Source organism: Dysidea avara, chromosome 11 (genome assembly GCF_963678975.1).
Source record: "Dysidea avara chromosome 11, odDysAvar1.4, whole genome shotgun sequence".
In the NCBI taxonomy this organism is placed as follows: Eukaryota; Metazoa; Porifera; class Demospongiae; order Dictyoceratida; family Dysideidae; genus Dysidea; species Dysidea avara.
Window position 1 is genome coordinate 14120658 of NC_089282.1, and position 15780 is coordinate 14136437.

Here is a 15780-nt window from a genome sequence, read left to right on the forward strand (position 1 = left end):
ATTACTTTTATCTTAGTTACAGTTAATTTTTACAAAGTAACTAGGAGGTATGTTACTAGTTACTCTCATATGCTTGTTTGTTTGTTTGTTTGTTAACTTTTGTTTATATTCAGATACTCTATCTAGGAAACAATTATAAATTTTTAATTATGATAGCAAGTCAGTGGATGCGGATATCACATCATAACATTATTATCTTGATTACAAGAAGGTCTCAGTGATGCAAACTTTCTAGCATTTAGGAAAGCAAGGAACCTATAGGATTCAAAGTTGACAAAGGTGAATTACATGCCCACATTATATTGTTAACTATAATGCACTGTTGCGCAAGTTAAATATTTGGTTTCTAAAACACTTCTAGTAATTCAGTTTGTAAAATATCAGTCATGTATGCGTAAGTTTGCAGCAGGATGTGTACACGGCTACACGCAGCAGTTTACAAACTATGTCTAGCAACATTAATGGTAGCATATAGAATTAGTAGTCCACCTGTATGTCCACGATGATATATTTGAAGTTGTACACCTCACCACGGTCATTATCTGAGTAGATATCCAAGTAGAGTCCATTGTTAGCATGTAACTCAGCAGTGTAGTGACCTGAGGTAGTGTAACTACCCTCATAAGCAGTAGCAGTTACACAGCTGCCCCATTTCTGCTTTGTACTGAAAAAGAAGCCAAACTCTTGTGGGACTGGATTGTTGCTATTTATTCTTGGTCCATTGTAATAATTTTTACGGTTTGCCAGTGATTTTCCAGGTTTGCCTTCTATATGAGAACAGGGCTCTAGGTTTCTGTAATTAGAACGATCTGGGACAAGAAATCCAGTTGCATCAGTTCCGTCAGAAAGTAGTATATAAAAATCACTATCACGTTGATTTCCATACTTTGGATTAATACCCAACTTAACATCTGCAATCACATGGGTACCAACAGAAGTATATCCTGCAGCAAGTACTGGCATACTGAGTAGACGTTCGAAAGGACCATGAATGTGACACTCAATAGATTTATCAGATAGCAGCTCACAGTTGGATGCTATGTATCTGTTAGAAGCCAAATATTCAGCTGAGAAGTATTGTTTCTGTAAATAAGTACAGTTAATGAATTTTAGTAACACTTTCCATAGAAAACTAGACAACTAAAAGTATGCAAGTGCACATGTGTGACTGGATTTGTGAAAAGGGGTCGCTTCCACACACATCCAATTCTATGAACTTGGAAAGCCATAACTTATAGTGTTCTAGTAACATATTATAAGCCTGAAATTTTCTTCAACTATTACACTATGTTGGTACTCACTGCTGACCAAATTTCAAGCCACTAGCATTTTCCAATCTGATGTTATGGATTGTCAAAGGTGGTAAATTGGATGTGTGTGGAAGACCCCTTTTCGCAAATCCAGTCACATATCTAGAAATTACATCAGTATAACTGTGTAAGATAACTACAAATAGGTATAATATCAATATGCGTGATCTCTCAAAAGAAGGCACAAGAAAGGATTATGACCACTTTTCATTGTAGAGTCAACTGACCTGAAATTCAGGAATTTAAACACTTTTGTATGGGATAGTTATTTTTACACACAAAACTCTGACCCTTAATTAAACAGCCTAAATACTGTACATGTGGGCCTGCGAAAACAGGGCATGTCAGATATATAGTGGACACATAAAATTGCTTAGTCTTTCAAAATTTCATGACTCATACGTAACTTTTTTTATGTCATAGACCTGTGGCCATGCAATTTTCAACCCTTATTGTACTTTAAATTAACTATATATTACACGTTACAGAATGTGAATATTCTATTCCAGTGCTGAGATATGACCTGTTATGGTATTTTTGTGCCCATGCACATGCCCTATTTTTGCAGGCCCAGTCACATTTAGGACTTTGTAAAATAATTCCAATGCATTTAAGCACCATTTTTCGCTGCATGTAGTATCCATTTAACTTTGCCTACTTTAAGCACGAATTTTTCTAATTTAACGTACTATAACAACTACAAATAGCTATAGTTAAACTCGATAAAGATTTTCTGCTAGTCACTAGTTTTCTCATTGTTCACGTACTGTGGCATTCCAGGTCATGATACTAGCAGCACTCAATTACCGGCAAACTATTATGAGATTTCATTTAGCTAGATTACTGTCTATTAAAATGGTAAGGAAGTGAAATCGAGGAAGGAACTGCCCTATGAATTTGCAAAGTTTATCAATACTTGCATTATTTGTTCATGTACACTTGTAATGGTGTTGAGGATATGGGTGAACTCTGTTCAGAGATTCCATGAAGTGAAAATGTGACTAGGCAAGGAAGACCTTGGTTACTCTCAGCTCTGCTCAAGTTTTACCATCAATTAATGCTCCCAAAAGCGAAAGCAGTGGACAGACAACATGTGCAGCACCATTGATGCTGTTGTAAGCCCAGCCAAAGGTTTAGAACAGTAAAATCAGGTTATTAGACAGACGATGAAATTAAGATAGAATTACATGCCTGGTTGTTCACGGTACTATTCCTTGGACCAGGTGTCCTACAGACCTTCAGCACTTGTGTTGTAAAGCCTTAAAAAAATTTAAAAGATCAGTGGATACTGCTATGGCAGGAGCAGAGTGCAGGTTTAGATGGTTACAATGTTGTTCATGCAATCAACAAGTACAAAAGTGTGAAGTGATTAGCATAGCAACTAACTGACATTACATAATGGTGTAGTTACATCATATTTAGCTATGTATATAGTCAATGAGACTGGAATTCTGTTAGACCATACAAGACAGTAGTGATGACATTATGGAAACTTCTGATCTTGATATTGGAAGCAGCGTTGTGTATTTTTTTGAACTTAGAGACCTTGTGGAGGATGGGTACATGGAGACTGCTATTCTGAGGTTCTGAGGTAGTCAGGACAAGCTTGGTTTGTCCTTACTGTGTATTGTAAACTCCATATTAGTAGATATAGGCCACCTATAGCTATATCTACTAATATGGAGTTTACAATACACAGTAAGGACAAATCCATTCAGGGGTGGTTTTAGGGGGGTTTCTGGGGTTTCCAGAAACCCCCTCTGAAATAGCGCGCACCCCTATGATTCGTCTAGGTGATAAAAATTACAAAGAGTTATACATATTATGGCTTTTTCTATTGGCTAACTTGATACTTTTGCTTTTGAAATCACCTTCACAATGTTCAAAACCACGTAGTGACCTTTTTTTTTTGTCTTCAACTTGCAACTAGCAATTCCAGAGAACCAGAAACCCCCTCTGAAAATTTCTAGATCTGCCCCTGCCATTTTATACATTTCCATTATTTGTACATCAGTGCACATCATGTCATTGCTTAAAATTCATATATCTCTACTGTTGGACATTTTTTTGCTACGATTTTTAGTGATTAATAAGTGTGGTTAGTGAAACATGTGGGATCTTGTAAGGCTTGCAAGGTTGATAAACAGGCACTTTAAGAGTGCCAATAATTGAAGCATTAATAGTAATGGAGTATATACTGATAATATAAGGCATGCATGCCGATAATTGAAAATCGTGTGTTATTACTTATAGCCATGCACCTATCACATTCCACATGCACTTGTAATCGGAGTATTTTAAAGAGGCATTCCAAATGATAAAGTTCTGGCGATGTGATACTCTTACCTAAAGTTTGTAATTTGTGCCCATGAGAGCCTATTGGCTATGCTATATTGTTCACCAATCTTGTGTGACAGACAGTCTGTGTGGGGCAGTAAATAAACTGTCTGGTTACTGTTGCACATTTCCCCACCAGGAATGCATTTAGATTACATCACAGTATTGCTTTTATGCCAATATTGGCATAACAATTGTGCCAGTCAAAATTATGAGCAGACTGAGGTGAAGAATGCACTGATACGAGCACTGATAAAAAATAATAATTGGTGTCAGTTTTGTCTGATTGGCTCTACTAACATTCTGGTAGCATGGTCATGGAACACCATGTACAAAAGTGACCAGATGGTCAAGTTTATTTTATGCCCCCGCAAAACCAAGTCAATGGTCAAGCATAAAAATTTCCAACCAAAGTACTACAATATAGTAGTTGCTAATGAACCTATCAATATTATCCCCCTCCTGAGTTGGGAGGGGTAAGTTTGACTTTTTAACAATTAAATTCTCCTCCCATGGGGGCACGACTAGTGGTCAATCCGGGGAATTGGAAACAGTGGAAATGGAAAACAGTAATCATCAAATCGTTATATACATGCATCCTAGAGTAAACACCTCTTAAAGACTTCTTTTTACCTCTGTACCTCGCTCTGTACAAAGGCCACATTGTAATTAGGTTCTAAAAATAGCTAAGGCAGACTTGATCTAATTGATTAGACCACTTCATGGTCACCTCTTTACAAAGATCATCTTTTTTTTACATGGAATATTTGATAAGTTTTGAACATACATGTATTTCAAGGCTCATAGGAAGGGGTAAATGCCATCTACCATATTTTGATCCACTTCCTATCTGTGTTATCATCACTTTGTTTGTATCATACAAAACTAGTTGATGCAAGTGAAACATAGCTAGTACACTGTAACCTATAACTGTATCAAAGAAAAATAAGGTCTCATATAAGGAAATAATGATCTTATATAAGAGCCTAGTCTTCTTTTAGCTGACCTAGCTAAAGTCATGAAATAGATGCTTGCAACTTAGCTATTATTACAATGTAAAAGAGGGTGGACTTTATTAAAAAGTGACCATGAAGTGGTCTTATAAATGCTTTAGCCATCTGTGAGATCTAAGTGGTCTTTGTATATATGGAGATGGTCTTTGAGGTCTTTAAGAGGTGGCCATTAAACAAGGGTTTTACTCTAGGATAAATTTATATGACGATTTGACCATTTCCGGTTTCCATTTCCATTGTTTCCAATTACCTGTGCATGCATAGAATGGCTACACTACACTTTAGGAAACACATTAGTTCTTTAAACATGTAGCTTGTAATTGCAAGTTAAACAAATGCCAAAAATTTCAAACAGTCAACTATAGTGAGGCAGATCTAGAATTTCAGATCAAATGGAGCCAAAATCATGATCCCCCACTATAATCCCTGTAATCTCAGGAGGGGGTAGCTAGTGGGGCTTAGCATTGATAAGTGCATAAGTCACAGGTCAAAGATTGGGAAAACTTTAGTCACAGGTCACAAACGGTCAAGACTTTGACCACATAAAATTGGGGTCAGTTTCATCTGATAAAAAACAAACAGCAATAGTAAAACAAATACTGACATGACAACAAATACTACAATTAGAATCTACAAAACAAACTATAACTACAACAAAGAAAGTACAAGTATAGGGAAAGGGGAAAGTCATCATCAACACATTGCAAAGCCCTTAAAATCATTCTGGCATTATTCATCCATGAACATACAGAAAGTTGTTGAAGTACATTTCTTCTGGCCACTTTTGTGGTGAAATACCACTGCAGGTGGTGGTACGGTCAGCACTAGAATGAAGAACTGACAAAGCAAAAGGTGCCCAGATCCCAAAACATTCCACAACTATAGTGGAATGAAATGACCCCCTATATACCTTCTCTACAATAGCAAGGTGCTTTGCATCCTCTCCAGCTGCAGCAGCCATCCCAGCACTGGAAGTGGAGGAAGAAATATGAGCAGGCTGAATAGTACTAGTGCTGCAGACAGAGACATCGAAATAGGCAGGACAACGAAGTTGATAATCAGTAAGCATCAGCCTATTATGCTTTCAATTTTACCTATTATGCTATGCTGCAGTGCTCAAAAATTTAATATGCTCAAAATTTATGCCTTATTTTACCCTTTATAAATGGACAGCAATTCTGTTTATAAGTAAAAGATGTTGCAAACGAATCTCTTATCTACTATCTAATTAATAAAACAGTCATATTGAATAGCTACCTGCCTGTTCTATTAGAGTTACTGACTACTGTATTAGAATAGATCGATGTGTATCAGTGAGCCAATGCATTTTGAAGAAGAGATTTATAGTTTAGCATCATTATTCTAAACTTTGTTAATGCAAGCTTTCAATGCATCTAAAGGTCCAATGTAGCTCTCAGTTCAGTGACTTCAGTCACCAATATTAAATTTTGGTGAGGCAACTGCCTCACCTGCCTACATTGTAGCCACGCCTCTGCACTTTCGAGCTATATTTGTCTCAGAACCACGCCCAGGCCGGGTTACCGCTTTCCGGAAACCAGTCGGCTTACTTTAAATCGAAAAGCAGTAAGCGAATTTAAGCCTGAAACGAGTTGTATTAGTAAAAGATAGTAACTTCTAGTGATCAAACTACTTCTCTGTAGCACAAAATCGCTTCTTAATAGCCGAACCTTCTCTGACCACGCCCTTTAGCCAGCAGGGCTTTAGTGCTTGTACTATGTTTTGTGTCGCCGTGCATGGTGCTTAACAACTGATCATGTTTCCCTACTTGTCCCTACTGATCATTATGTACAGCTAATACGTAGTAGTAGCCGCTACTGAGCCACGTATCAGCCATTAATAATTATAGTATAAATATCACAACTGCTGAGAGAATGAACTTACATGAGCCTGAGCAGCAACTGACAAGACTAGCAATACGCATATTGATAGCGATCGAGGTCTAACCATCTTCGAACGTGACTACAGAGGTTTTGAGGTTGTCAAGTGGCACGGTCGTATTACGCATGTGCAACAGATATAGCCAATGAAATTTACTCTTCGTGAAATTCAAATATGCTGCTTAAATTTCATTGGCTAGTTGCTGCACATGCGCGACGTAGTGTGTATCAAGCAACCTCAAGACCTCTGTAACTTTTCCTGGGTCAAACTGAATGCGCCTGTGCGAAAAGAAATTGAACATGTCGTGCAAGGTGTGCATGATTTTGGATTTGGATTTGATCATAACTGCAGACAGCCATATGGCTGATACGACACAGGGGGTGCAACTGTACAACCCCAAATAATAACACAATACATTGTAAAATTATATGATTGTCTAAGTAAAGTGTTCAGTCCAGCTGCTAGTCATACATGATCATAAAGCTATTAATGATTAGAATAACCTACCTCATCACGTAGTTAATGCTCCCATTGAATGACTTTAAAAATTTACTTGACTGTAGCCGCATGGTCTACTTTACTGTATGATTACTAATTATTTGGCTAATTTTTATTTATTTATTTATTATTTGCTTTACAGCATACATACAACAATTAGATACGTACAGTATAAACATTAGTAGTCTTTAAAATCTAGTGTATGCTGAAGGTCCACTGGCATCCAGTGCCAGTGGCCAGGAGTAAGTAGTTATTAAGATTAGTTATAGTTACTTACATTATATAAAAACTCATTAAGCAAGGGTTACAGATAATCAAAGTTGGGAGGTTTGGGGGACTTATTACAATTACAACAGGGACAAACTAATTCTTGTTGTATAATCTGTATAGTTTTTATGTTGTAATATTAATAGGCTATAATTTTTGTAAAGATCAGGCTTTACAGGCTCCTTGAGCCTCCTTACCTGTAAACCTAAATAAATACTAATACTAATACTGATAAAAATACTTAGGTGGTACGAGAATTCATCTAGGGTAGAACATTCAATTATTTCATTCGTTAAATTATTCCAATGAATGTAATCATAGGCGGTGGAGACGGGGGGAGTGGGGTGCCACGCCCCCCCCCCCCCCCACACACACACACACACACACACACACTTTTGTGGTATACTGTTTGCAAGAAAAAATCAAGATACTCTAATAGAACAGTCAGGATCTAGATACTCTAATAGAGCAGTCAGAATATTCAGAGAAGCAGTGTAGCAAGCTACTAAACTACGTATGTGTAGTTATATAAATAAGGAAATTAGTGGAAAGCAGCTATTGTCAGCAGATAGTTACCTTTTTTGTGGGTCTTCAGCTTACAGCTGACCTGGCCCCCTCACTCTTTGGCCTGCTCCACTGCCCCTGAATGTAATGGTGTGAGTGAACAAGCTTTTCTGATAGTTGGATGATGTTAAAGGTGGTATTAATCATTGATGGTGTTATAGCTAATTGTGTATAGCTATAGCTGGCCGTGAGACAGAGTGATGTGAGTAATGCTCTGGGATACTTATGTCAGGTGGATCTTGATGTAAAAATCTATAAAAAATAATTAATCTGTTAAACTACCACTGGAGATCATTCATCATTTCAGATACACTGCTTGTTAGTCTCAGTGCAATCTTCCTAGCTGCTTGCCATTGCACCATTTCAGTTGGTGTGGATCCCATACAACATTTGCATATTCCAGTATCGGTCTGTGTATGCAGCAACTTTAACAGATGATTTACATTTGTATAATGTTCATTTCACAAAATTTAATGTCTTGCTTACCTTACTTCTTGAATGTGTTTAGACCAGTACATGGAGTTAACCATGTAACTCCATGTCATGTAACAACACACATGGTTGTTCCAGTGACAGTAAGAGTGTATTATTGATAGAATAGGAAGCCAAGGATAGCCGGGTGATAATGATCAAGTACAGTTTAAGTAACACATTTGGCAGGGTTTAATATCATTTGCCACTGCTTAATCCATTCCAATAGAAGACCGTCATCAGTGAATAAATGGATAGATGAAGTAATTCTAGTATTTATATTGTTGATATACAATAAAAACTTCAGTGGACCTAAAACCATTCCTTGTGGAACCTCAGATAAAACCTTCAAATTCGTAGATGTCTCTCCATCCATGACAACCTTCTGGGTTCTATTAATAAGCCATGTTGGTATCCATCAATGGGTATTTGACTGTATATACCATAATGTTCTAACTTAATAGTCTTTTTGTGAGCTACAGTGTCAAAAGCTTTAGAAAAGTCTAACATTATTAAATCAACTTGATAATGCTGCATGGTCCATTGCTCTAAGAATTTCATCTACGAGGAGTATCAACTGTGTCTGGCAGGAAAGACCAGATTTGAACCCATGCTGTGTTGGGTTAATATTCTGTGCTCAGATGATCTAAGATATGGTGGCAAATGATGTGTTCCATGGTTTTACAGTACACTGAGGTTAAAGATATTGGCCTATATATAGTTTGCAGGGATACTTTTATCACCTTTCTTGTACACATGCAGGAACAATATTGGTAGTAAGCCAATCATTTGATAGTATGTCTGTTTGGTACGATTGTGTATAGATAGGGATGTTATCTGGTCCTGCAGATTTACCAGGCTTCAATTCTTGTAATAAGTTCACAATTCCCTGTGTTGTGAATTTGATGTTGGCCATGTTAGGGGAAGTTAATTGATGGAATATTATTATTTTCCCTATTAATAAAACTGTAGGTTGAGAGCTTCAACTTTGGATGATGGTGAAGTCTTTATTTCATGATTAGTGAGATCGAGATACTCTAATAGCAACACATAGATTTATAGCTATGATAGAAGTTATTACTGCAAAAAAATGAAGTATGGTTCCAGCAATAAAAGTATAGTACAGAGAATATAATAGCAGAATTTAGTTATCGGCCGCAATGGCAGTATTGTTGTCTTTTCTCATCATCCCCTGCATGGCTCAATATGTGGAATATATTACCATTTTATAGCATTGTTACCAGGTAACCAAAGTAACTATGTAATTACCCATTATATGCCTATTAACTTACTACTGAAGTATATAACATCACATACTTAACTTTAAACTATCAACATCACCTCCTAGTAGCATCTCATGTGTGTAAGGTGCAGTTTGCTGATTGCTAGCCAGGATATATTGCTACTGCATGGTTGTTGTATGTATATGCTATGTCTGAAGTACTAGAATGCACATGTATGCAATATGCATATCCCATGAACAATTATTGACCATCATCACAGATCACAACACATGCATTTTTGCACACACACATTCATTACATCATCATAGAATAATAAATAGTCCAGCCACTGCGTGCAGGTGTGGACTGATTATGGAGAAGGACCCTGTGTCTAATTGTATATCTATAGCTGTGGATGTGTAACTGTGTGTGTTTGTGTGTATGTATGTGTGTGTGCGCGTGTGTGTGTGTGGTGTGTGCGGTGTGTGTGTATGTGTGTGTGTTTATGTGTGTGTGTGTGTGTGTGTGTGTGTGTGTGTGTGTGTGTGTGTGTGTGTGTGTGTGTGTGCATGTGTGTGTGTGTGCATGTGTGTGTGTGTGTGTGTGTGTGTGCGCGCGTGTGTGTGTGTGTGTGCGCACGTGTGTATGTGCGTGTGTGTGTGGTATGTGGTGTGTGCACGTGTGTGTGTGTGTGTGTGTGTGTGTGTGTGTGTGTGTGTGTGTGTGTGTGTGTGTGTGTGTGTGTGTGTGTGTGTGTGTGTGTGTGTGTGTGTGTGTGTGTGTGTCACTGACGTCTTATCACAGGCATCCAACTATCCATATAATTAACATTCCATGCAAGCTTTTTTTATTTTTTATTTATTAATGCTTTACAGCGCGTCTGTTTCAATGGTTTCTTTTGCCTAATTGTATGCACTGTAGTTGCTAGTGAGCTAAAATGTGATGACCTATGAGTAAAATATGCTCAAATATTTGCTTCAGTTTTTCCATTATACTTACATTATACTCCTAACATTTGATTAGAGAGTATTGATCTAAGGAGCCATTTACGATGCATTTGAGTGTTTCCACTGACTGCTTTCTTAGGGGGTATTGCTTCCCATTATGCTAACATAGCACTCTAGTCTATAATGCTTTTATTATGCTGGCTATTATATATGGTGCATGCATAGCTATGATGTGAAATATGCCCAAGTCTTACTGGAAGGCCTGTGAGCATGCTGCCACACGAATAAATAAGCAAATCTGAAATTTTTACATATATAAGTCATAAATGTCACACCAACAGTTTAACACTGCATGTCATGAGGTGGGGAAGTAAAGTTATGTATTAATGACTTGTGAGTCATGATCACATCTGAAACACTAACCAATCATATACAATGATGATGAAGATTTCAGGTGATGTTTCAGTCTTTGGATTATAATTATGTTTGTTTGCATGCTCCTGCTGACATCTGAATCCGGGTTTGAGACTACAAAATTGAATTCATATGTTATAGTAACAACTCTTTTTCATGGTCTTTATACACAATCATGTGTACATATTCGATTCAATGGGAACTTCCCTTCTATTCACATATTGTTTTGAGATTTTCTAACTTCTTAAAAAGATCACAGCAAATCCAGAAGTAACACAATTTAGCTATTAATGAGAGAACTGATGTAAAGCAGCAGCTAGAGGGAACTCCACCTTATGACAAGATCCACCAGACTATATCACCCACATCGTTTTATTCTACCAAACTCATCCACCTATTCATACCAACAGAGCTTTTACTCCTGATCAATTAAGGATTGGAACAACTTACCATCTACCATAATCGAGTGCAAAATATTGACTCTTTTTCGGCAGAACTGCAAACATTGTATGGAACTCAAAAACTATAATCTTTGTAACTACGTAGATAAATTCATTTTGTGCCGGATTATTGTTGAACATATCAGCTGTGCTGTCTGCTCAGTAACAATAATAATAATAATAATATTTAATAACATTTGAAGAACCAGTAAACTACTCTAATAAAATAGTCGGGTGCAACCTATAAAATCTTTGTTCAAATTTATCTAGTTCGCTGCTGTAAAAGGGTATAAGCAGGATTTTTCAAAGGTAACCAGTTTCCAATATGACAGTATTGAGTTACTAATGGGTCTGGGACCTAACTATAACAAGGCACCTTAAACATTTAAATGGCTTTAGTTCAGTAACTATAGCTAACCGAAAGGTTTCATGCAGACATTGAACTATGTAAAAGAGCATTCTACATGATATAGAGACCACATATTCTTTTGAGACTACTGTTGTTTGTAAGTGATGCCAGAGGCAGTGGAGCAGACCAAAGAGTGGGGTTGGGATTTTGACACTGAAATTTACACAATGGAGTATGAAGCATACAACAGTGAGATATGAATACTATCCATGGGGATCTGGGGGCTTGCCCCCAGGAAATTTTTCATATTTTAGAAACTCTGAAATAGTATTTTAAACTATTTTACTATGCTTTTGCAAATAAATTAAGTAGTTACTTTCAAATTTTAAAGAAAATGTAAAAGTGACTGTTCTATTAGAGTAGTTGACTGTTCTATTAGAGTAGTTGACTGTTCTATTAGAGTAGTTGACTGTTCTATTAGAGTATCTCGATCTTTTCTTGCAAACATTGTCCAATAAAAGTGTGGCCCCCGTCTCCACCGCCTATGAGTGATGCTTTAAAAGTGGTATTACCGTTATTCGGTTATTGTAGCATTCTTTGCTTTATTTTTAGCAAGTGGGTCAGGAACTAGAAGTTGTAGTGCTGGAAAGCTGCAGCACATGTTGCTGTCAGACCTTCAGTGCTGGTCACTGTAAAGTACTAATAATAAAAAACAATGAAGACTCACTTCACTATTCTCGAGCTTCTGTGCTGCCAAAGTAACTAGTAAGTGCTAACTTCACTTAAAAAAATTTTTTTTTTTAATACACAAGGGTTGTTAATTGGTAATTTATATCAATAATACAAGAAAAGGTTTTCACATTCAAACAGTGGGCAGAGAGGCAAACTCTGCCCAATCCTGTAAGTTAACTTGTATATTAGAGGTTTCTTGAAACACGTAATCGGCGGCGCCCGACCGTGACAGTGGCGGTCACGTGAGTAGTGTGAAGCCGGTCAGGTTCGCAAGCAAGTTCCTACTGTTCCTACTAGTAAAGTTGGTCGACGCGACACTCTACTGCAGTGTGTATTACTGTTGTCACTTAAATAGTGCTTTATCGACATGTAGTTATTAAGTCATCATGGAGATTTTACTTTCGCTGTTAGCTGTTATCTTCACAACCGTCGTCATCATCATCACGACGATTTTCGTAAGTGTGGTCTGTTCAGTAATGTAGCCGTTGAGGATGATGGTAGTACTCTGGCGAGGATGACTCGCCTTAGCAAGTCCGCTGTCAAGCTATAATTTCTGTAGTAGCACAACTGATAAAAATTATATAATATAGCCATATAGCTAGTATACACAAGAGACCTAGCTAAAAGCAGGAAAAAAAAGCGGACAGATGTTAGCTATGGTTAATGCGGATGTATGCATGATGAGTCAACAAGCTCTTGACTGACTTCTGTTGATGCTGCTACAAGTATATCATGTATAGTCTCGCCCCCAGCTACATGTGCTACAATATTATTAAGTCCTTGAAACCTTCTGGTTGCTGAGCCTGTTGGTGGGTGCATGTTGGTACACTTTGGTGTGATGCTGTATGTACTGAGGGTTCAGTAGCCTAGCTACAGAGCCCTCAGCTATGTACTTCAATGCTTAGCTGTAATAAACTGCTTGACATGTATCAACAGGCGATGAAGAAAGATTCTTTACCTACAAGGAGACAAGTATTGATAGGAAGTTTTGAAGATTCGGAGTCTCATGGTAAGTCACCCACAATGGAGACTGATGAAAAATCAGGTATGGAGATTGAGGGAGACAAATTGCCAACAGCAGAGATTGACCAAAAGTCATCAACAATGGAACCAGGGGTCAAGTTACTGACAACAGAGATTAGTGCTGACAAACCACCAATAGCGGAGACTGAAAACATTTCAGCATTGATAGAAATAGAGGATGAACCATCAACAATGGAGGCCAGGGACCTGTTATCAATGATTGAAGTCGATAACATGTCACCAACATTAGAGACTGAGAACAGTTTGGAGTCACTAACAACAAAGATTGACTGTGACAAGTCACTGGCAGAGGATGACGAGTCACCGGTAATGGAGACAAAGGGCAATGCTTCAGTGGATGACAAGTCAACAATGATACTGACAGAGATTGGTGACGACAAGTCACAAATAAGGACAAAGGACATTGTAGAAATGATTGACAAGGCAGCAACCTCATTACCAATGACAGAGGCTGACAACGTATCACCAGTGATAGAAGCTGATGAGAAGCGTTATGTAATTGAAACTAATGGTAATCTATCAATGATAGTAGCTCAGGACAATCAACCAACACCAGAACTTGACAATAACTTATCAACAACAGAACCTAACACTAACAACTTATCAGCAACAGAAGCTGACAGCTTATCAACAACAGAACCTGACGGCAACTTATCAACAAGAGAGACTGAGAGCAATTCACCAGTGATAGATGAGTCACCAATCACGTGCACAATGGAGACTACCTTAGGTAAATCACCAGTGATGGAGACTTTGAATAATTCACCAAGTACAGAGACTAATGATAGTAGGTCACTGGCAGTAGTAGAGACAGACAGTGTGTCACTAACGGGAGATGATGATGATAATACATCATCGGAGGAGCCATCACTTCATGTTCAGTTGCTGAACAAATACGGTAGTCCAACTCGCATTGCCTTGTTTCTTATGTTTGCTGCTGGCTATATAGATATGCAACATTTTGTTGAAAACACTCAACTGGATGATTGGCAAAGCAGTGATGAATCAGAAGAGGAACATGAATCCATCCAATATCACCATGCTAACCATATACACCTGTCTACAGAAGAGGAGAGGGATAACTAGTAGTGTAAATACTCCAATATAAATAGTTGAATATATAGTAAACAACCACAGAGCAAGGAACCGAAGGCATATTCAGTGACTCACAATGTGTGTATTATGAAAATTCTACTGAAGTGTATACATTTTTCACATGATGCAGATTAGTAATTGTATAGTCGGTACTGAACATGATTAGCTATAGGTGACTGGATTTCTGAAAAGGCACCTCTTCTACACATTTTACTTGTCAGCAAACAAAATGATGTAACACTTGACTTATTATACTGATTTAGTTTCAAAATGCAGCCAGATACTTTAGCTGCACTCATGGAAAAGTTCAGACAATTATATGCAATAACAGGCTTCAAAGTTCAAAAAATGGGTAAAATTTTGTGTGTGAAAGGTACTTTTCGTAAATCCGGTCACAATAAAGATTTTAATCTAATGATGACAACAATGGTATAACTGCATGAGATGAGACTATACAGACAACGCTTCCCTTCACAGGGCAAGAAAATAAATTCACAGAAGTCCTTTGATTCAACCAACTCTGGAGACTATAATGTTTATAGAATTTGGAAATAGCAATAATTATTATGAAGCACTGAAGGAAGTAACTACAATAGGTTAGTCATCACTCATCAATACTAGCATTAATGTTTCATAGATATGATGAAGAGGACTTAAGAAGCCAGCTATATGTAGCTAGCTACTTAATGAAGCAACTAACTGACGTAGCTATAGTGTAACTGTATAAACAAACATAACTTTTGTATCATGAAATGCACACACCATTAGCCAGACATGTAGTGATTAAATTCACATCAGTGTTTGTGTGGTAAAGTATGTTGCTATGCATACATTGTCAGTAAAGGTATATTATTCTCTGTACATTCTTACAAAGACGTAGTTTATTGGTGAAGCACATATATGTATACCCTCAACCCTTAATTGTTACTAATTGCCATCCCATGAGCGCTGTCGCAAGTATATCTATCAAAGAGTCAGGACCTTGAGCCCTTGACACAAACTCAAAAATGTCTCAGCTATAGGTGTAGCAACTTCTTTGATCCTCATGCAGGCAACATTCAATGGTGCCACACAGCCTTAGGTTTCAGAATTTTCTCTGCTTTCAATCTTGTACTTATTCATACCAAGAGTTAATTGTTTTTTATAATTTTTACCCCACTATGGAATCCCAAGAATC

At 37.5% G+C, this 15780-nt stretch overlaps 2 protein-coding genes across 2 annotated transcripts; one reads left to right on the forward strand and one right to left on the reverse strand.

The window, feature by feature from the left end:
- Positions 1 to 302: 302 nt before the first annotated feature.
- Positions 303 to 6695, reverse strand: LOC136238463 (uncharacterized). Its single transcript, XM_066028993.1, has 2 exons — positions 6563 to 6695; positions 303 to 1083 (listed from the first exon to the last, which is right to left on the reverse strand). Exons 1-2 carry the CDS (start codon positions 6626 to 6628, stop codon positions 478 to 480), a joined length of 672 nt encoding a protein of 223 aa, XP_065885065.1. The 5' UTR covers positions 6629 to 6695; the 3' UTR covers positions 303 to 477.
- A 6013-nt stretch (positions 6696 to 12708) lies between these two features.
- Positions 12709 to 15503, forward strand: LOC136239081 (uncharacterized). The gene is made up of 2 exons (XM_066029819.1): positions 12709 to 12919; positions 13401 to 15503. The coding sequence occupies exons 1-2, from the start codon at positions 12851 to 12853 to the stop codon at positions 14592 to 14594; spliced, it is 1263 nt and encodes a 420-aa protein (XP_065885891.1). The 5' UTR covers positions 12709 to 12850; the 3' UTR covers positions 14595 to 15503.
- Positions 15504 to 15780: the final 277 nt, after the last annotated feature.

Coding starts and splice junctions, on each gene's coding strand:
- LOC136238463 (XM_066028993.1), bottom strand. CDS start 6,628: ATGGTTAGACCTCGATCGCTATCAATATGCGTATTGCTAGTCTTGTCA. Junction 1,084..6,562: donor CAGTTGCTGCTCAGGCTCAT/GTAAGTTCATTC, acceptor ACTTATTTACAG/AAACAATACTTCTCAGCTGA.
- LOC136239081 (XM_066029819.1), top strand. CDS start 12,851: ATGGAGATTTTACTTTCGCTGTTAGCTGTTATCTTCACAACCGTCGTC. Junction 12,920..13,400: donor TCATCATCACGACGATTTTC/GTAAGTGTGGTC, acceptor ATGTATCAACAG/GCGATGAAGAAAGATTCTTT.